This window comes from Amblyomma mixtum, chromosome 10, assembly GCF_055824585.1.
Source record: "Amblyomma mixtum isolate Tamu chromosome 10, ASM5582458v1, whole genome shotgun sequence".
NCBI lineage: Eukaryota > Metazoa > Arthropoda > Arachnida > Ixodida > Ixodidae > Amblyomma > Amblyomma mixtum.
Window position 1 is genome coordinate 27,499,127 of NC_143021.1, and position 22,311 is coordinate 27,521,437.

Below are 22,311 nucleotides of genomic sequence, written 5' to 3' on the forward strand. Positions count from 1 at the left end.
TGGTTAATGCCCATTGAGGCCTTGTTTCGTTGGCACCGTATCACTTCGCAGATGACCGTGTTCGACCATGCCATTGGTACGCTCACGCCTAGAACTGCTGCGGTTGTTCGCGACGTCCAACGTTCTCGGCCTGCTGATTGCCCTTATAGTCATCTCAAGGTGACACTAACCCTGCACACTTCTGAAACGAAGCCCCGCCACCTGCAGCAGCGCGTTACTCCGGAGGAGCTCGGAGGTCGCAAGCCTACCGACCTGTTGCGTCGCATGAACGCTCTGGCTGGAAATCTGGCTACTTCACTCCAGACCACACTCTTTCTGGAGCTTTTCCTGCAGCGCCTGCTTCAGATGGTGCGCGAGATCCTGAGCGCGTCTTCGACTTTCATCCTGGAAACTCTGGCTCAGCTAGCCGGTAAGGCTATGGAAATCGGTTTTCATTCCGTGGCCACAATTGCTCTCCTGCCCCTCAGTTCCCATGGGCACCTGCAGACGATTACTATGGGCGTCTCATGGCGGCTAACGAGGAACTCACCCGACAAATTGCATGACTTACAACTGATGCTGCCGCCACTCGCACGCGCCGGCCGCGTTTCTCGTCTTGACCTTGCCGTACAACCCCCCGTTTTCCTAACAACCGTTCACCTTCTCCAGAGAACGTCTGCTTAGTACCACAGTCGCTACGGCTCTCGCGCATTTCTATGTCGCCAGCCCTGCGCCAACGTGGAAAGCGGTCGGGCCGACCACTGAAGGCGACCGGTGTTCTCGGCCCAAGATAGAGTCGCCGCTTCCACTTTACCGATTGTGTTAGCAAAATTCACTAGCTCATTGACACTGGCGCAGAGCTCTGTGTCCTTCCTCCTACGTTGGCCCAGCGACGCCGTCCTTCAGACTCGCGCCCTCGGGCACAGTGAAGGGTCGCCCATACGGACATATAGTCAGAATTCGGGAACTCTGGCATCTGCCGCCGACGTACTTTTCGCTTGGTCTTTGTCATCGCAGGCGTGCGCTCGCCAATCATCAGCGTCTACTTTTATGGCACTACAGCCTCCTAGATGACATGCAGCAAAGCGCATCCTCGATTCTGTGATGATCTATCCAGTCCAAGGCGTTCCATGCCGCGGTCCACTCCCCCCCCCCCCCCCCCGCCTACTTCAGGCACACAGCACTATTCCCCCTTTCGTCTGGCGTCCTTGCCGAGTATCTGGATGTCTTCTGACCGCCTTCACTTAAAGCACTTGTTCCTAACGGCGTGACCCATCGTATTGTGACCCCTGGGGTCCCATGTTTGCTTGCGCTTGTCGCCTCGCTGTTGCCAGGCAAGACTGAACGCATGGTGGACCTTGAATTAATCCATCCCTCCTCCACTCCTTGGGCCTCATCCCTCCATATGGTGCCCAAAAAAAAGAACGGTGACTAGAGACTATGCGGCAATTAAAGGGCGCTTAACAAGGCCACAGTCGATGACCGCTGCCCGATTCCCCACGTACAAGGATTTTACATCGGCACTTCACGGCTGTAGCATCTTCGGAAGGGTCGATCTTGTCAAGGCATTTCGCCAGATTCCTTTTGAGGCCTTGGATATACGGAAAAACACCTTCATTACGCCTTTTTGCAAGTTTGAGTATCTGGGGATGCCTTCTGGACTTCGCTATACGGCCCAGACTTTTCAGCGCTTTATTTACCCAGTCTTACGCGATTTGACATACTGCTTCGTCTATCTTGACGACATCCTCGTCTTCAGCCCCAAGCAAGAGCCACAAGCTCAACCTGCGTCATGTGCTCGCAAGACTTAGCCACTTTGGCCTAGTGGTCAACAGCCCCAAAAGCGAGTTCTGGGTCGCAGAGATGGATTTTCTCGGTCACCGCGTCAACGCCCATGGCATTCGCCCGCTGCCGGCCTGTGTTACCGCCATCGCACCACTTCCTTGATGCACCACCACACGGCAAGTGCGCGAATTTCTTTTCCTTGCCAGCTATTACCGATGACTGATGCATGGGACACTGCTGTCGGCGCTGTCTTGCAACAGTTCGTTGCAGGTGCTTGGCAGCCGACTGCCTTCTTTTCCAAAAGCTTGCTCCCTCTGAGCGCCGCTTCAGCACCTTTGAAAGAGTACTGCTAGCAAAATATTGGGCCATGAAACACTTCCACCATTTTCTCGAGGGATGCTCCTTTCACATCCTTACTGGCCACAAGCCTCTGACTCCGCACGTGCGTAAAGTAGTAGCTCCTCTATGCTCCTCGCGAAATCAGACAGCTCGCCTATATTTCCGAATTATCAGCGACATTCGTCACATGAGCAGGATGTTTAAAGCAGTCGCCGACGTTCTTTCTCCTGCTGAAGTGAATTCGGTGGACCATGGCCGACCAATCATCGACTTCACGCCTGTGGCTGCTGCTCAGAGATGCGATGACCAGCTGCAATGGCTTCGCACGCGGGAGACGTCTCTGGTGCAGGAGTTAGTACCTCTTACTCCCTGACTCTGCTGTTCTCCTCGCTTGCGATACAACCGGTCGCCCACGCCCCTACGTGCCTCGAACATAACGGCGATCTGTCTTTGACGCCCTCCATTCTTTGGAGCATCCTGGCATTCACGCAAACCAACACCTTGTCATATCTCGTTACATCTGGGCTCGCGCCAACGTTGACGTTCGCCACTAGTCGTGCGCGTCCGTATGCTGTCCGCATTTCAAAGTGCATCGACGCACTGCGAATGCCCTTGACACCTCCTCGTCCCCGGACGCCCGCTTCTGCCATCTCTAGATCGATATTGTCGAGCCCCTTCCTCTCTGCCAGAACCAACACTACTTACTTACCTTCATTGACAGCAGTGGCCCTTATATACTTCAACAGAACCTCTAATTCTCTGGATAAGCCGCTGCAGTGTCCCTTCCACCATTGCGACTGACGGTGGTTGTCAATTGTACTTTACATTATTCACCAACCTATATTGGCTTCTTGTCTTAATCACATCAAGACGACCTCATACCATGCGATATCCAGCGGTCTCATCGAACGTTTTATCGACAAAGGAAAGCTTACCTTATGGCGCCGGTTTTTCCTTCACCCTGGATTGAGGTACACTTTGTCCTGCGTGTGCTCCGCAGTGCACTTCGCAGTGACTCTTCCACCTGTCCCGCAGGGCTAACATTTGGTACTACTCATAGCGTGCCTGGCCAATTCTTCGAGCATTCGCCGCACGCACCTGTCGACGGTTTCAACTACGCGTGCTGTCTACGTAGCGCTATGAGCACTTTCGTTCCCCAACGTCAACGACAACACGTAACCCCCCAACCATGAGCACTGCGCGCACGTCTTCGTTCGAAACGAAGCTGTGCGCCCATCCTCATGGTCACCATAAGATGGTCCGTTCCAGGCGCTCCAGCGTGCTCCTAAGCACTTTCTTCTCCCCATCACTGGCAGAGAAGATACCGTCTCCGTAGACCGTGCGAAACCTTCGCACTTTGACTCCGATATCATAGCCACCTGTGCAGCTCTCACCTCCCTATTGTGCCAGCCCGTTCACGCAACACCATCCGGTCTTCGCCATTCATCCCTCACTCATAGCTTCGTCGCCAGAGGGGGGGCCCTGTAGCTTGCCATAGTAGCACGGCTAGCCGCGGAGGATGACTACGCGTCCCAGCACACCTGCCAAGCGCGAGCAGATAGGATTTTCGGAGCTGCCTAACGGAATGGCGGCGGCGCACTGTACCGCTCGCGTCTGACTGAGTGCATCCTAACAAATATATTTGAGGTGACGGGACATCGATTTATGTCGGTTCTTCTCCGGAAACACTTCGCTGAGGCGCGCATCGCTCTAAACGCTTTTCAAGGCTTTAAGTGCTGCCTTACCGAAGTCATATCGAACCATCACAGATGAGCGAGTGAATAAATTGTAGACGATAGCTCTATGTACCCGTGAATTGCAAACTATTTTGTATAGAGCCTTGAAGAACACTATCGTAAGCTTTAATAACGTGAAGAAAAATTACCAGCGCTCAAATGTCAAAAGCTCTCTGAGTTCAATGTGGACTACCACGTATAAAATGCTATCTTGAGCACTCATACCTGCATGATTGAATATAGTCATGGACGGTGCAGTGACTTGATTACCTCTAACGAATAGGTCAATTTGGCACTCGCCGGATTTTCCATTAAAATACATGCGAAGCCGAGCTGTTTTTCATTGCAGAAGTGAAAAACCTGTGTTGTCAGACCCTGCAGCCCTTTCCCACGTATTGGGCAGCCCTTTCCCACGGAGTGCGCATGGAACAGCAGCAGCAATGCAGCAGCGACCAATGTTCTTCTGTTTCTTGGTGCAGATACTATCTTGGAGCGGCCTTCGTCATGACTCGAGCGACCGGCGGAACGTTCTCTGCCTGACATCAACTGAGCGCCCCGTATCGCCTCTTCGGCTGCCTGTGCAGTTCAAGCCCGACTCGCTACGAATGAGCGAATGTTGCCCGACGCCACCGGAAGAAGCCATCGCCTTCAAGTGGTCTGCACCTTTGGCCGCGCAAGCCCCATCGTCACAGTCATCAAGTGTATCGCGCCCATTTAAGCAGTGGCAATCACCGAGCGCCTTCAGTGGGCATGGAACAGCAGCAGCAATGCAGCAGCGACCAATGTTCTTCTGTTTCTTGGTACAGATACTATCTTGGAGCGGCCTTAGTCATGACTCGAGCGACCGGCGGAACGTTCCCTGCCTGACATCGGCTGAGCGCCCCGTATCGCCTCTTCGGCTCCCTGTACAGTTCAAGCCCGACTCGCTACGAATGAGCGAATGTTGCCCGACGCCACCGGAAGAAGCCATCGCCTTCAAGTCGTCTGCACCTTTGGCCGCGCAAGCCCCATCGTCACAGTCATCAAGTGTATCGCGCCCATTTAAGCACTGGCAATCACCGAGCGCCTTCAGTGGGCATGGAACAGCAGCAGCAATGCAGCAGCGACCAATGTTCTTCTGTTTCTTGGTGCAGGTCAGTTCATGTCCTTCTTTGCACTGTAAACGCACAAGTAATGTCAACCTGCTGCTTGTGCCATGCCCAAGCGTATTCATGTACACTGTCTGCGAATGTGTATGTGTGCTGAAATTATTGCTCTTAGATGGCGACATTGAACAGAACCCAGGGCCCCCTAAAAAAGATTCTAGCCAGTCCAACGATGACGTAGTCACTCTGTTAAAATCTTTAAACGAAAAAAATTGACAAGAACCATGGCGAAATACTCTCCCAGCTCAACGAAGTTCGGCAAACACAAACAAAGCTTGAGCGTCAGATGGCCAGTATGAACGATAGGCTTGTTGCCGTCGAAGAAAAAGTAGCCGCCTCGCAAGCCCCCAGCGCCTTTGACATTACCCAGGAAGTGTCTGAGGCTGTACAGAATGAAGCAGAGGCGTTTCATAAACGACTCGACGACCTCGAAGACAGGTCACGACGCGATAACCTACTTTTTCACGGCCTCCCTGACACGCAAAACGAAACTTGAGATGAATCTGAAAAGCTCGTGCGTGAAAAGCTTCTTTCTGAAATGGACCTTGAGCTACCCAGCGAGGCCATAGCACGCGCGCATCGGCTGGGTAAATTTTCGAATGTTAAATGCCGTCCTGTCATAGTCAAGTTTACGAATTTTAAGATCCGAGAAGCCGTGTTTACTGACCGAAGCAAAATGAAAAATGCTGGGATAAAGGTTACGGAAGATTTCTGCTTGTCAACTCGCAACGCACGTAAAAAACTTTTTGACTTTGGACAAGCAAGTGGAGAGAAGTACGCTATTCGTCAGAACAAACTGTTCATAAAGAATAAGTGTTACATCTACATTTCGGCATCAGATAGCATCTGTGAATATCATATCAATAACCAAGCATCCCCACGCAGCCCTGATAGTAGTGCCTTGCCTGCCGATCTTTCTACCGCGTAGCTACCTGCTCGTGGTCATGAGCTTTCAAATGACATATGTGTTTTGTTCTCTAATATTCGTAGTGTTGTAAACAAGCGTGATGATCTGTGTACTCTCATCGACACGTGCGATGCAGACATTCTGGTCCTCACCGAAACCTGGCTGAATTCAAAGATTTCTAATGATGAAATACTAAATTGCGAAAAGGATTTCATTACTTATCGATGTGACCGTGCAGACAGAATAGGAGGCGGTGTTCTGATAGCGGTCGCTGATCATCTGCATTCTTCACACGTGTCACTTGTTTCTTCACTAGAAATTGTATGCGCCTCTGTACGCATTAATCATCGAGACGTAATCTTCTACGCATGCTATCGCCCTCCAAATGCTCCACCGTCTTTCTGTAGTGAACTTCATGATGTGCTCAATCGCATTTTAGTTAGGTTTCCTTCTTCGCCAATCTTTTTACTTGGCTATTTCAACATGCCAAAATAATTTGGTCTGGTGCGTTCCCTTCCACTCTGGATTCGTCACCTGACACGATTGGCTTCATAAATCTGTGCACTGACTTCAATTTTTCTCAGCTGATTACCCAGCCAACCCGTACCACCACTACTAGCGCTAACATCCTTGATCTTGTTCTAACTACGCTTCCTGAGCTCGTTCATTCATTGGCATTTCTACCAGGCCTCAGTGACCACTCCTTCATCCAGTTTGACCTTAAAGATACTAACACACGTGTGCGACCCAATTCCAAATATATCAGAGATTATTCAAAGGCAAATTTTCCGTTGATTAACGCAGAACTCGAAATCTTCTTAGGTGAGTGCATGCCAAACTTTTATAACCGTACTGTGGAAACGAACTGGCGCCTTTTTAAAGAAAAAGTTCATTTTCTCGTCCAAAAACACATACCTTTACGCGTCATATCAGGCAAGAAACGTTCCCCGTGGTTCACTGCCGCATTAAAACGCCTTTTAAGTAAAAAAAAAAACGAGTTTATCGTAGAGCGAAAACCACCGGTTGCCCTGATCACTGGGATGTGTATCGTGCCATCACATCTGAGTAACGAAAAGCCTTAATAAACGCCAAGCAGGTTTTTTTCCAGAGTACGCTTCCGTCTTTGTTGATTGATAATGCCAAAAAATTTTGGAACATCATTTCTGGTCCCAAGCATAAGGCAATAGCTCTGAACGATAGAAGCGGCGCAGCCATTCCTTCATCAGAGTGCCCTCAAGTGCTAAACGATGCCTTCTCTAATACTTTTTTACAGCAATCATCTGTTTCTCTGCCCACTTTTCAGCCTGTGCAGAATCCATTAATGGACCCAATTGTGTTTGACAGTCTTGGTATAGAAAGTGTAATTAATAATCTCAAAATTTCTTCGTCTTCGGGAATCGACGACATAAATTCTAAATTTTTAAAGAATACAAGTGTTTGTTCTTCCATTTACTTGTGTGCACTCTTTTCGCAATCTTTGAATTCAGGACAGCTGCCCGGGGACTGGAAGGTGGGTAAGGTGGTACCAATATTCAAGTCTGGTGATGCTCATTGTGATCTTAATTACAGACCCATATCATTAACGAGTGTCCCGTGTAAACTGTTTGAACATGTCATTTATTCTAATCTGGTTAAATTTCTAGAAAATCATTCGTTTTTTTTTCCTCATCAGCATGGCTTTCGTCAATCATTTTCTTGTGAAACGCAACTCATTTCCTTCACCCATGATTTATTTGATGCATTAGACAAGGGATTTTTCATTGACTGTGTATTTTTAGATTTTCAGAAAGCATTTGATCTTGTTAATGATCAACTACTTTGTTTTAAGCTCCGTAAACTAAATATCGACCCTAACATTCTTTCATGGATCGAGAGTTTTTTGCGTAACAGAACTCAATTCGTCACTGCAAATAACGCTGATTCCTCACCATGCTCTGTTACCTCCGGCGTGCCTCAAGGTTCCGTGCTTGGGCCGCTATTGTTTCTAATATACATTAACGATCTTCCAATTTCTATTAACTCCACAATCAGGCTTTTCGCAGATTGCGTTATTTATCGAGTAATAAAATCCGCTTTAGACTCATCGTTACTTCAAAGTGACCTAAATAAGGTATCTAGTTGGTGTAATGTTTGGCTCATGAGACTGAATACTAACAAGTGTAAGGTCATGCGTATTTCACACCGGTCTGCTAACGAAAATCTTATTCCCTACAATATTTCAGGTTCTCTCCTTGAGCAAGTTAACACATATAAATATTTAGGGGTTCATATAACTTCTAACCTTTCATGGCAGGCACATGTTGATTATATTGTTAACAATGCTAACCGCATGCTTGGCTACTTGCGTCGTAATTTTTCCATGGCTCCATCTTCTTTAAAACTGCTACTTTATAAAACCTTAGTTAGATCTAAATTAGAATATGCGTGCTCTGTGTGGGACCCGGGACTTGAAACTCTTACTAATCAGTTAGAGTCAGTAGAGAATCGTTGCGCCAGACTCATTTTGTCTAACTTTTCCCGCACTGCTAGTGTAACTACAATGAAAAATACTTTGAACCTTCCTGGCCTTTCCCTTCGTAGAAAACTCGCGCGAATACTAACTTTTCACAAGATTTACTACCACAATCATCAGCTAAAACGGGATCTTCTATCTGAACCATCGTTCATATCACCTCGCACGGATCATCGCCACAAGGTACGCATTCCATACTGCCGAAACAATGCATATTTTAACTCGTTTATACCAAAGACGGCGAGCGATTGGAACCACCTGCCCACATTGGTTGCCGACATCTCTGACAACTGTTTATTTAAAAATGCCGCGGAAAACTGTGTTTGGCTAGGCTGTTTTCTTACGTAATCTGATTTGCATTTTGTTCAAGCTTACGTTTTTTCATTCCTTCCCGTATAACATTACATTTTCCGTTTACTTTTTGTTTTCATTTTGCTGCATTGTTTTTACTTTTTTATCCACTCCCTTCTGTAACGCCCCACGGGGGCCCTGAAGGTATTGTAATAAATAAATAAATAAAATAAATTTTTCAGAGTTCATTAAATCTAACGATCTCACTCAATTCGTGTCTACGAGCAGCAGACAAACCATTTTTCTGAGAGCACTTTGGATTTCTTTTTCGCTAGCTTTGAGTCGTTGATCTCAAAAAGTTAGCTGTGCTGCCCGGTGTCCGAAATTATGATTGAAGTGCGGCAACGTGCTATACACTAAACTTTCTCGTTTGTGCCCACACTGAGGCCTGGCCTCTTTTGCACTTCTCAAGTGGTACAATTCCTGCATGGCTTTTTTTAATTTTTGATGTGGGATTTCAGGTAGACTGTGAACTTTTTTTACGGAAAGATTTGGGTACCTTTCATATTTATTGTTATGAACTAAGTTTTGATAACTCCAAATATACACTTCTAAAGTCTTTTGGATTTGATATCACGGGTATGGGAGAACAGATCATGCTATGGTGAACTAAGCTAATTGAACCGATGTCGCCCTAACTTCTTGCTTGCCCCAATGGTGTATTCTGGGCTCTTTGTTGTTAGTCTATTTAAATGATATTGCACAATGTCTTGAGTGCAAAGTATGATTGCGTGTATTAGACTGTCATTTGCAGTCATGTAAAAAGTTATGACCATGCCAACAGCCTTTAGAAGTGACTTGAACATAATTTTGGTTCGTCCCGAAAGTGCGGTTGTATTTGAACAGGGATAACTGTCAACTTGTGTCTTTCAGCCGTAAACATCAGCCGATTAGATCAGTGTATGATTTGGATCGACGGAATACATAAATGTTTGAATGCTACAAATATAGAGCTGTCTAACTTGAAAACTTGAAAAGCATATACACATTAGATATTTCACCTCAAAAGTTCACTACATTGCTTAATCACCAGATGTAATTTTTATAAAGTCGCAAAACGAGCGAAAGGCCTGCTTTACATGTCGAATGTTCGCCGAACCGTCAAGTAGACTTGCGCGGCATCGGACCATTAAACCTGTGACAGAAAAAGTTTAACGTATCCAAAATTGGGCTCCCAAGTTTATTTCGGGTGATTACAACTTCCGCAAGAGTATTACATTAAATTAACAAAAACCTAGGTCAGAACCTGTAAGACAACACCCGTTGCCAGCAGAAGTACAGCTTTTTATCCGAACTATTCTGTTTGCACATTAAGAAACAAAAATTTATATGTTTTCCTCCGTATTCATTTCAAAACCACACCACAACGACTTGCGCATGATAGCCTTAGCTGCTTATGCGCCAATAAACCCAACACAACACAACACGAAACTTCTTGAAACACGCTGTCACACCTGTGTCGCTCGCAGCCAATTTTTTCCGCATGCTTCCATACGCTGTAAGTGACTCTCCAAGAACATTGTTCAATGGAAATCGTGTTCTTAGTTTGTTTCATTGCGGTCAATTTCTCGTAGGATCATATTATCCTACTTCTTCCTCTCTTCTTCTCTCACTTTCAGCCAGCATTGCACTTCGTGCTATATTTTGCCATTTCATCTTTTTGAGTTTGAAATTTTATACTACGATGTCTGTGAACGAGTTGTTGCCGCGCTTCCATTTCAATGCCGCGTATTTGTTTGTCTTTTCCCAACTGTTTGCAGCACGCTTTCTGTTTCAGAACCAGCTCTTTTTAATGAGATATTTTTTTACAACGTTCTCCCCCACCCCTCACCAATAAATGTTGTGGTGCTGCAGGCACTGCATAAATAAGTAGAAAACGAAATAAATAAAAAAGATGTGACCCAGATGGAGAGCGCACACCTGCTCAGACTATGCAACGCCGGCTCTGCTGCGAACTACTTTGCCTAACTATAGCCACTCTGGCATTGTACAGGAGTTTCGAAGCATAGGGAACCCGTGTGTGCACGTGGGAAGCTTGTGTGTGTAAGACGAGTGAAGCGAGCCTGCCGGACTGACTTCGCACTGGCCGCGTCCCATAGCGAATGCCACTATGCATGAAGTGGCACTCCGCGAATGCAGCCTAAACTGGGCGCCATTCTAACCCTGCCGTTGTTAGAAGAGTTACAATACCATCAGGCTTCGCTCACAAAAACAGACAGTATGGGGAAGAGGATAGCGTATAGTGTCTGTTAGCGGGGTTTTGCCTCCCGGTTTCATATAAACGCTCATGCAGCGGCGGATATCGAGCTCATAACCAATGCTTAACTGAAAAATTATCTGGACGCTAACCTACCGCGGCTGTAGTTGCGTTCTGCGTAAAATGGAATTAAACTGTATCATTCCGTTCTGCAATGCCTAGGGGACAAAAATAATCTTGACGGTGACCGAGATACGACCGCAGTCACTTCCTCAGTGTCTTTTCGGCATGTAAAACGCGTTCCGGCCAAGCATTTCCTTTCGTGGTGCTGGCCGCCGTAATCTTTAAAGATGCCTAATAATGTGAGGGAATTAGAGTCAACATTAGGAAAAATGACAGCATATAATAAAATTCACTGATTGGTCAAGAGAGGTCACGAGACTTTGTGACATGATGCCTACCTGACCACCGGGTTGTGAGCAACCTGCCCACCATGGCAGGGGGTAATTAAATTAACTATTTATAGCGCGAGGTCGGGTCACCTGGCGACGCTGTCACAACCTGCCCACGGAAGACAGAAAATAATCAAATTGAAGGTAGAAATAGCAAGAAGGACAAGAATGAGTAGCAGGACAAAATGGCAGAAAAATCCATTAGAATCAGCTGTTGGTTTCGCATGCTTTGAGCATGCGAAACCAAGTACTAAAGCGTTCCACTCTTGTATTATTTATTTATTTATTTATTGCAAAATACTGCAGGGCAATAGATTGGCCCATGCAGGAGGGGCTATACAAGGCATTGAAAATGATAAATACTAAGAAAATACATGGGGTTACAAACAATGAGCAGAATAACGATATACAACGCTAATTCACTCGAGAAAATGCTTCTCAAGAGCTTTACTAAAATTTGAGGACTGGAAAATGGCCTCGGGAAGAGAGTTCCAGTCGGAAACAGTCCGTTGAAAAAAACTGTACTTGAATGAGTCAGTATTTGCAAAAATGGGTTCCAGCAAATGAATTCGTGAATGGTGTGTTCGGCGCGACAATTGTTTGAGAATTACAGGGCGGGGTATGTTTAGTTTATGTGTTAAAAGGTTATGCATAAAGAACAGACGGGAAATTTTTCTGCATACTTCAAGTAATGGAATATGGTTGGTTTTCATTAGTGTTGTAGGTGAGTCTAACCTCCTGTATTTGTTATAAATAAACCTAACCGTTTTCCTTTTGCACCATCTCTATCTTGTATATGTCTTTCTTTATGAATGGATCCCATAATACTGAAGCGTACTCTAATTTGGACCTAATGAATGTTGAGTATGCAAGGAGTTTAACTTTACTAGGGGCATCTTTAAGCTTCCGCCTTAAGTAGCAAAGCTTAGAAAAAGACCAGGAGCAAACGTCTGCAATGTGTGAAGTCCATGTTAAGTCATGAGTTAACGTTACCCCTAAATATTTATATTGTGTAACGTCGTGGATTACATGATTTTGCAGGGTGTAAGAGAAAGAACTAAAATGTTTTTTGCGCGAAATGTGTAAGAGAACAGTTTTATCAAGGTTTAGCTGCATATCCCATTTTACGCACCACTGATGAACAGCTAGAAGCGCATTTTGTAAGATGTAGTGATCGTTCTGGTTATTTATGGCCTTAAAAAGTATGCAATCATCTGCAAAAAGCTTTAAAGAGACACTTCCGGGGATGGAAGCAGACAGATTATTTATATAGATTAGGAAAAGCAGTGGCCCTAAGACCATGCCTTGAGGTACACCTGAAGTAATTGGAAGATCGTTAGATCTGTAGCCATTAACGTGTACGTATTGTTTCCTATGTTTAAGATAAGCATGAATCCAGTTGACAAGATAAGTAGGGACGCCAATACTATCTAATTTAGAAATGAGTTTGCCATGAGAAACAGTGTCAAAAGCTTTCCGGAAGTCTAAAAATAACATTAACCTGCCCGGATTTATCAAGAACAACTTGGAATTCATTAACCGTACAAACCAACTGCGTCACGGTGGACATACCCTTTCTGAAGCCGTGTTGCAAAGGGGATAAAATGCTATTTTCAGCTATAAACGAATCAAGGTACCCAGAGACTATGTGTTCTATTAACTTACAACAAGAAGAAGTAATTGAAATCGGTCTGTAGTTAGAAATACTTAGCTTATCTCCTTTTTTATGGATTGGTTCAACGCGGGCCATTTTCCAGTCCTCCGGCACATCATCAGAAATTAAAGAGACTTGAAATATCTGTGTTAAAAACTCGGATAATTGTGTTGCAAAACGTTTAAGAAAAGCATTTGCAAGCCCATCAGGACCAGAACATTTCTTATCAACTTTACGCAGCATCGACAGAACACCATTCACAGAAATAGCCGGTACGTTACCAAGATCTTCTCCTCGAATTCTAGCTGTGATTGCCCTCTCCGTCAGAAATACGCTTTGAAAGTAAGAGTTAAAACCTTCTGCAATCACTGTGCAGTCGGTCACAATGTCGTCATTAATTCGAACCTTACTCAACTGCTCATTCTTTCGACCTAAAAAATTCCAAAACTTTTTATTTATTTATTTATTTAGTAAGGAACCCACAGCGCCGTGGCATTACAGTGGGGGGGGGGGGGGGGGAATGTACAACAAAGAAGCACACATGACACCTCCACTCGCAGGCAGAGTTACAAGCACAAAACTTTCACCATGTACATCTCACTTCAAAAGAACACATCACAATCGCATCACATCATTAAAGAACGAAAGAACGCATCATTTGATGTCACACTCACAACATCGCTCGGTAGTCTGTTCCATTCTCTAATGGTTTTCGGAAAGAAAGACATTTTAAACAATTCAGTTTTTGCCGCAAATTCGCGGACTTTAAAAACATGGTCAACACGGTTGGATCTATAAAAAGGCTCCTGCACATACCTTTCGCGTTCAACCCGAACAGTTGAATAATAAACAGCATGAAACAGCTTCAGACGCAACTTCTTTCGGCGCGTGTCAAGCAATTCCCAGTTGAGTGCATGAATTCGAGCGTCATGGTAACATAATGAAACTTTGCTGATTTTAACTTCAAGGTAAGTTTCTGTTTGAGTAGATGGAACTGTTGTAATGAAGATATCTTTTTCTTCCTAAATCGCTTCACTTTGCGTTTCAGTTGAAGAATTTCTCGACTTATCCAAGGATTGCGACGGTTGTTATGAACTTTTCTAAGTGGATTAAAATGTTCGGTACAGTACTGCACTGCATACTTAAAGTGATGCCACAAACTATGAACGTCAGCGACTGTAAGGCGTCGATGACTACATTATCATCAGCACGAACGAAGTCCTTTATCATTTTAGCTGGACGCGCCCCCGAAGCACCAGGCGAAGCACAACAAAAGTATAAAAGACAATGATCTGATATTTCCGGTTCAACGTCAAGCACTCCATCAAAAAAGGTTTGGCTAACAAAGAATAGGTCTAGCACAGATGACTGCTTGGTGTATTCACGAACAGCTTGCTTAAGGTTTAAAGAAAACATCAGATCTAAAATAATATCACATGAGGCACATAGACCATACGACGGTTTGTCCCAGTCGATGGCAGGAAGACTGAAGTCACCGGTAAGGATTAGATTCCGATTCTGGTAATGTATTAAATGATCGAAAAGACTAGACATAAAAGAATCCGTTGCATCAGGTGGACGATACCCAGCGTAAAGGTAAAAGGTGAAGCCATGCGTTACTAGGAGCAAAAACAAGCTTTCATGCTGATCAATTTGGTCAAGGAACGTTACGTTCACTTCACGCCTAGCAATCACAGCAACCCCTCCACCACGTGAACCGCGATCACGTCTGTAAATGACGTAGCCCGGTGGCAGAATTTCTTCATCAAAAATACCACTGTGTAACCATGTCTCGCTTATCACCAGTACATGGCGATCATAAGAGAAGAGCACTAGCTCAAGGCTGTCTGTTTTATTAACAATGCTTCTGGCATTCAAAGATATCACACGTAGTTGGCGAATTTCAGGGGGTGGTTTCGTCCGACTGCCAAAAGAATTGCTAACGATATTCTCTACAGATGACGGTATCTGTTTAATTTGATGATCAGTAATAAGGGCGTTGAAGTTGAACTTGTGGCCTGTCAATTAGAAGAAGCGGGAGCACATTTCCTTCGCGGACGCCCGGCATTTTTCACTGATTCAGAGGAAGTTGCGTCATTACTCGGAACGTTTCGACTGGCATCACCTAAAACTGCACCACTCACGTTATACCTTTGGTCTTCTTTTCGTCCCACGCGTACACCTCTTTATTGACAACTAATTTGTCATATTTCAGGTGCACTTTATCCTCGGGCTTCTTAACATCCTTAACAGTAGCCCAGAGTAGCTTTCTCGTTTTCCGTAGCCTAGGTGAAAAGTCCTCTGAGATGGACGTTTATGAACCCTTCAATTTTGAAGCATTCCGGAGGACCTCTTCCTTTTCAGTGAAATCAAAAAACCTCATAATCACGGGACGCTTTTTATCTTCAGCTTTTTTCCCCAAGTGGTGCACCCTCTCCAAAGTCCTTACTTTGACTTCAAGTTTGCATTCAAATATTTCCGTCAGAACATGCTTCTTAAGGTCATCTACTGTTTCAGTTGCTGACTCTTCAATTCCATAAATGAGCAGGTTGTTTCGACGAGAGTAGTTTTCAATATAGTCCACCTTTGTTCTTAGCGTAACTCTTTCTCTGTTCAATCCTACCAACGAGTGCTCGCATGCTTCCACCCTTTGGGCTTTTTGCGATAGTACTTCCAGTTTGCTTTCAATTGAAGCAAGTCTCTGATTTGTTTCTGGTATATGCAAGTCAAGTTTTGCCCCTAGAGACTGTAGTTGGCACGAACAGACCTTTTGATTCTCGATAATTTCATCCGAGTTTCTTTGCTATCGCTGTTCCTGGATAAAGCCCAACGTCACCGCTAAGCAAAAGTGCAAGTAAACAAGAATGAATCAAAACACTCTGCAAATGTTTCAAGCAAGACGCCTGGGCAAGGCAGCACGACCAAACAAAGAGAATCGCTTTTAAATTCATAAGAGTAGCGATAGCTACTAACCTGCATAAAAAGACGAACGGGTTTAGCTGCGACTGCATCCCACGGGTGCTGCCTTGCCCACTGGTGAAGAAAGCCTTAGGGGCGGTTCCCGAAAGATTCGATGTTGCCGATGTTCCTTGGGATAGCCACTGCGGACGTCGAAAATGTTCAGAACAGCGGCCGTCGGTGTCGTTGAAAATTCCGGTGTTGGCGGGGAAAAGCACTGTCACTGGCACATGCTGCTATCGTTCATTACAGAAGCAGCACATTCGCCGCCGCTGAGCTGAACAGAGACAGGGTCGATGCACGAAGCAAGGACCTGCATAAAAAAGACGAACGGGTTTAGCTGCGACTGCATCCCACGGGTGCTGCCTTGCCCACTTTTAGCGCCTCCCACACTTAGCGCCTCCCAGCTTTTTGGTCTTTTGCTCAAATTTTCATTGCAAAGTTGACACCTATAAGCAGTCCTGGCGCTGCTGTTCCTGCCGCAGTAGAAAACTTAGCACCGCCACGCCCATGGAACCGGATCCTTCAGAAGTCACTATGTTTCTGCATAATAAAATGCTTTACGAGATCTTACCACTTAAGAAAACTGTTAATCACATATAGAAATCGGTAAAGCTGCCGTCAGCCTAATATGGTGATGTTCATGTGAACCTCGGCAAGCAGCTGGGGAAATATAGACGATCACCACTGAGGTGGCTGAAAATGAAGCATCCTGCTCTGGCAATGAAAGGAAGACAATCCACATTATGGTTGATGACCTCTAATGCCTTACTAGAAGGGTGAGCATTCAAGATTTTTGGCATCGAGAAAGGAAAAGACGAATTGCTCATAGACATACTAAATAACGCCACGTCAAAATTGAAACTTGCACCCCTAACTGAGCAAGCTAGCTCCGCTGCTCCTAGATTAAAATCAATAAATAACAAGACACCCATTATAATTATCCGATTTCATCGCCTATCAAGAAATAATTAAGGGCTATACAAGAAAGTCGATATCAGACATTGAGTCGGACTACCCAGGACTGAATGTTACTGAACACTGCCGAGAAATGAATACATTTCATTAATTATAGCTTTTCTGGACACTAAAATGATAAAGTATTTGAGCTGGCTTTGGACTATTGCAACTGCTTAACCTTCACACATATCCTGACAGGAGTTGTTGATGACACTTCGGCATGCTTTGAAGTGTTCATTACGAGTCATGATCAGGTTGATATCAAATATAGGGCCAAATTACGACGCGGTCCTAATCTAAGGACAGTCTCAAAAGAGTCTGAAAGCCCTGCTCCTAGTGGTTATCGACAAAGCGTTCCTTATTTCGCCCCTTCATTTATTTTGTATCATATCAGTGGACAATGCCGACTTTTCTGAGCTTACAAATTGAAGCTAGAAGTAACAAGAAACGTTTTACTATATTTCGAGCAGCCACCACTGAGAACATTGCTTGTTTTCGTGATAACTCCTCCGTGAACTCCGTGACGAACTGACTAAACAAGCACGCCTTGCCCGTCGACTCTATCACCCTCCCCACCCACGCCTATCCCACTCCCAACAAATCCTCTGGAGGCGACTCCAGGCCCGAACTCTTCCTACCCCTCTGCTTCTATACCACTTCCGCCCTGTTTCCCCAGAGTGCACTCTCTGCGGAGAATCGCACACCACCCTCGACCATATCCTCTTCGGCTGCCCTGCCGATCCTCTCCCGCAGGGATTTCCCGCCATCGGTACATGGGAGGAATGGGAGGTCCTCCTTGCGTCGCGGGACCCGGACACGCAACTTCGCTGTGTGAACCGGGTTGCCCGTGCCATGGCCCTACGTAGCCTGGACACATGCGCGTAATGTGAGGGCTGTGCGGTGGCCCTGAAACCTTGCACAGTCCAAACTCTTCACTTCACTTCACTTCAGTTTATTTTCCTTAAAGACCCTTTTCCAGGGTGTTACATAAGGGGTGGGGTTTACAAAATGCAGGAATCAACAGTGCTTGAAAATGATGATGAACATGTTATGGCAGCAATATTATGGGGAAGGCCGTTCCAGTCAGCTGCTGCACGAGAAAAAAATGAGTTGGCAAAAACAGTGGTACGGCCACGTGGACGCAAAACTTGAAGAGAATGATCGATGCGATGGGACCTGCGTTGTGGAAGTGCGCAAATGTATGGTTCTTGTTTTAGTGGTGAATAAAATAACTTGTGAAACAGGACAAGACTGGCTATGCGACGGCGACTAGAAAGATTAGCTAGACCTGACTGAGATTTGAGGGATGATATGCTCACGTCGTACGAGTATGAGGAGTGAATGAATCTGATAGCCCTGTTTTGAACAGCTTCGATAGCGTGTGTTAAATATTCTTGATGAGGGCTCCAGATGGGTGATGCGTATTCAAGTTTAGTTCTAACGAATGAGATGTACGCTTGTAGTCTTACGTGTTGTGGGGCTTCCCGTAGGTGACGTTTTAAGAAACCTAGTGTTTTATTAGCAGATGATATCAGGTTAGTCACGTGCAAACGCCAAGATAAATCATTAGAAATGGTGACTCCTAAGTATTTATATGACTGGACGAGGTCAACTGGGGAATTGCAGACTGTGTATTTGAAAACAAGAGGATTTCGACGGCGGTGAAAGGACATGCACTTGCATTTGTTAGAGTTCAGCATCATCATCCACTGGGAGCACCAGTCTTGCACATGGCGCAGGTCTGCCTGAAGGGATTCTTGGTCGGAATGGTTAGTCACTGAGCGATAAATGACGCAATCATCGGCGAACAAGCGGATGTGACAAGAAACATGCTGGGGTAAATCATTAATGTATATGAGGAATAACAAAGGACCGAGAACAGAACCCTGTGGGACGCCAGAGGTTACTGGAAGCGGGTTGGAAAGTTGGTTATTAATGACGACGGACTGAGAGCGATGCGTGAGGAAAGCTTTAATCCATGCAATTATGTTCGTATGTAGGTTCAACTGGGAGAGTTTAAGAAGCAAGCGTTGATGAGGTACTTTGTCGAATGCCTTAGAGAAATCTAGGAAAATGGAGTCCATTTGTAGGTTAGTATCAAGGTTGGCGTGAATATCATGTAGAAAAATGGCTAGTTGAGTTTCGCAGGAGAACCCCTTGCGAAATCCATGCTGTGATGGATGGAAGAAATTATTTGAATCCAAAAATTGCATGATTTGAGAGTAAATGACATGTTCCATGATTTTGCACGGTACACTTGTTAATGAAATGGGGCGATAATTAAGAGGTGAATCAGTACTACCTGATTTGTGGACGGGAACGACCTTCCCCACTTCCCAGTCGTCTGGAATGGTACCTTCGGAGAGTGATTGCGAGAACAATGAACAAAAAATGCTGCAACAGACTGATTTAGTGTTTTTCAGGACCTTTGAATTGATTTCATCTATGCCGGAGGCCGAGGAATTGTTAATTTTGTCGTTTATGCACGAAATTACATTACTGTTGAAGGTTATCGCGTCCATGCCTGTGGTGATTATAAGAGGCAATCTAAAACACGGTGCTTCGGATTCGTTAGTAAAAACGGAAGAAAACGCAGTGTTAAACGCGTTTGCACATTCGATATCAGTCATCCTTTCACCAGAATTGTTAGTGAGGGTTGGAAGACGTTCTTCCTTCGGGTTTATCAATTTCCAGAACTTCTTGGGGTTATCGGTTATCATTTTTGGCAGATCAACTTCGTAAAATGAACGCTTCGCACTTCTAATCGGCGCTAAGTACATGTGTTCGGTTTCGTAGTATTTATCCCAAGCCTGCTGGCTTGCTTGACGCTTAGCTGTACGAAATGCGCGTTTTTTCTTATTTTCAAGCTTTTTAAGAGCTTTTGTAAACCAGGGTTTTTGCTTATTTTTTCGAAAACTTCGTGTCGGAATATATTTATTGATCAATTCAGAATACTTATGTTTCAATAGCACCCAGTTGTCGTTTACACTTCTACTATGAAGATCCGTTTCAAACGTCGATAGAAAGTTAGTTCGGTGTTAATTGCGTCATAGTTTCCTTATTGTAGAGGCTAATAGTTTTCTGAGTAGTTTGTCTTATTACAGGTGAGAAGTTAAAACTGGCATGGATTACTTTATGATCGCTGATTTCCCTGAGACACGTAAAGAATTCTAGGCTGTCTGGATTGGTGGTCAGTATAAGGTCGAGTGTGTTAGCCGTTTCCCCTGCGACACGTGTTGGTTCGGAGATTAGTTGGGTTAAATTAAATTTAAGGCAAACATCTATAAATTCTTTTGACTCTTCTTGGCTGGCTATATGCCGAGACTGGTTATGCCAGTCGATATTGGGGTAGTTGAAATCCCCAAACAGGAGGATGTGTGCTTTAGGGTGCTTGGAAACCATGTTATTTAAAATATTGTGAAGTTTGCGAGGAAAGTCAGGACTGCTGCGAGGTGGTCTATAACACACACCAATTAATATTGTCAATGGGGATTCCCGGCACATGATCCATAGAATTTCTAATTCTGAAGTGACTTCAATGCTAGAACAAGAAAACTGCTCATGGACTGCAATCAGAACTCCTCCCCCCGAGCATATTTTGGATCAGCGCGAAAAAGACGAAAATGAGGCAGGTCGAACAATATCTCGGAATCTGTGATGTCGTTATTCAACCATGTTTCAGTTAGAACGAGCAGATTGCTGCCTGATGATGCTACAAGATTTGACACGACATCACGTTTCGGCAGGAAGCTGCGAATGTTAGTAAAGATTACCGATAATGGAAAGTTGGCACGAGGAGTAGGCCGGGAAGATCGTGATGACCGGGAAAGATTAGTTGATTGTTACGATATCTCTTGTACGGACTGATATGATTCATCAAAAATATAGCGTTCTGGGCCAATATGCATTGTTTTGAATCTCAGGGAAAAAGACGCAGACTTTGCCTTGGCAAAAGCCACAAGGTGTTTTCGGCAATTTTGGACACGACGTGAAAAGTCCTCACCGACGCTATAACCGGTATCCTTGAATTTCGGACCTTTTGAAAGAACTGATTCCTTAGTTTTGAAGGATATAAATTTAACGATGACCGGGCGTTGCCGGTCTTCAGAGTGGCGTCCGAGGCGATGGGCACGTTCTATATCATTTGCACTTAGCTGGGTGTCGAGGTGTTCAGAGCAGTGACGAATTATTAGGTCCTCGGACTGCGAGTATGTTTCAGAAGGGTTAGTGTCAGGCAAACCATAGTAGATTAAGTTGTTGCGTCGGGAGCGATTTTCCGCGTCGTCAAGGCGATCCTCTAGTACACCAACTAGGCGAGCAGTCTCGGTTGCTGTGGTCTGCATTGCCTCTAGATCTGAACGGAGTGTGGGTAGATTTTCACAGTGGGTTTCTAGAGCACTGAGGCGTACGGTCAAATTAGACATTTTCTGGTCCATTGAGAGCAATTGACCCTTAAGCCCCTGCACTTCATTCACTAACTCTGCCTGGCTAGAAGACACCTTCTTTAGTTCGCTAAGAATAGTGTCGAGCTTATCGGGGCCAGGGTTGCTCTCAATGTCACCGCACAGCAGCAGAAGAGACCGAACAACATTAAAGCACTCGACACTGATAACAAGGCAACACTGGGGGCTCGGGAGCTGTACCAAAAAGTAATTGCTAGTTTTCTTTGAGAATAAACTCAGATGGTTACCAACCTGCATGGCGAAGACGGGTGGTTTAGACCGTGTTGTGGCACAGCTACCGAGCCCACAGAGTGCTGGCGTCGGTTGCTGCTCTTTTATAGACTGTCCGTAGAATGTCGCTGAAGATGGGGCTTTCCAGTCGAGTCCGAGGGTCCAGTTTGCTTGAGTCAGTAGCACAGGTGCGGGGGCGTCAGTAGGTGCAGCGCAGAATGTCCCACTATTTGCACTGCGCATGGGTGCACTTTCGTTTGCTGTCATCCAGGAACCGCAAAAGGCTGCAGGGAGCATGACGCAGATGATCATCGGCGAGAAAACCTGCATGGCGAAGACGGGTGGTTTAGACCGTGTTGTGGCACAGCCACCGAGCCCACCTCTGAGTTTTCCATCCATCCATGTCCAATAGACCTCTCCAGGCCTGCATCAGAGCTCGCGTTTCTGGTCCTATGGACAAATGATAGCGCACACCGAGGGGGCTATAATGGGAAAAGAATGACTGCTACGCTCAGTAATCGGGTCTCTAATCGGGAGAACAAATGGCGCGGGGGAGAGATTGTCCCCAGCAAAATCGGTTGGGAAGCGAAAGCTGAGGGTTTGGAATGTGGGCCTGGCATGGATTAGCCAATGTGAGCTGGCATGGGCTAGCCGATGTGCGCC

General features: G+C 45.4%; 1 protein-coding gene across 1 annotated transcript; it reads right to left on the minus strand.

Annotated features, from left to right (window-relative positions):
- Window positions 1–20,817: 20,817 nt before the first annotated feature.
- Window positions 20,818–21,978, minus strand: LOC149325448 (uncharacterized). The gene has a single exon (XM_089563651.1). The coding sequence runs from the start codon at window positions 21,976–21,978 to the stop codon at window positions 20,818–20,820; it is 1,161 nt and encodes a 386-aa protein (XP_089419777.1).
- Window positions 21,979–22,311: the final 333 nt, after the last annotated feature.

Bases quoted from the DNA above. Each gene is read 5' to 3' on its own strand.
- LOC149325448 (XM_089563651.1), bottom strand. From the start codon at position 21,978: ATGCAGGTTTTCTCGCCGATGATCATCTGCGTCATGCTCCCTGCAGCC.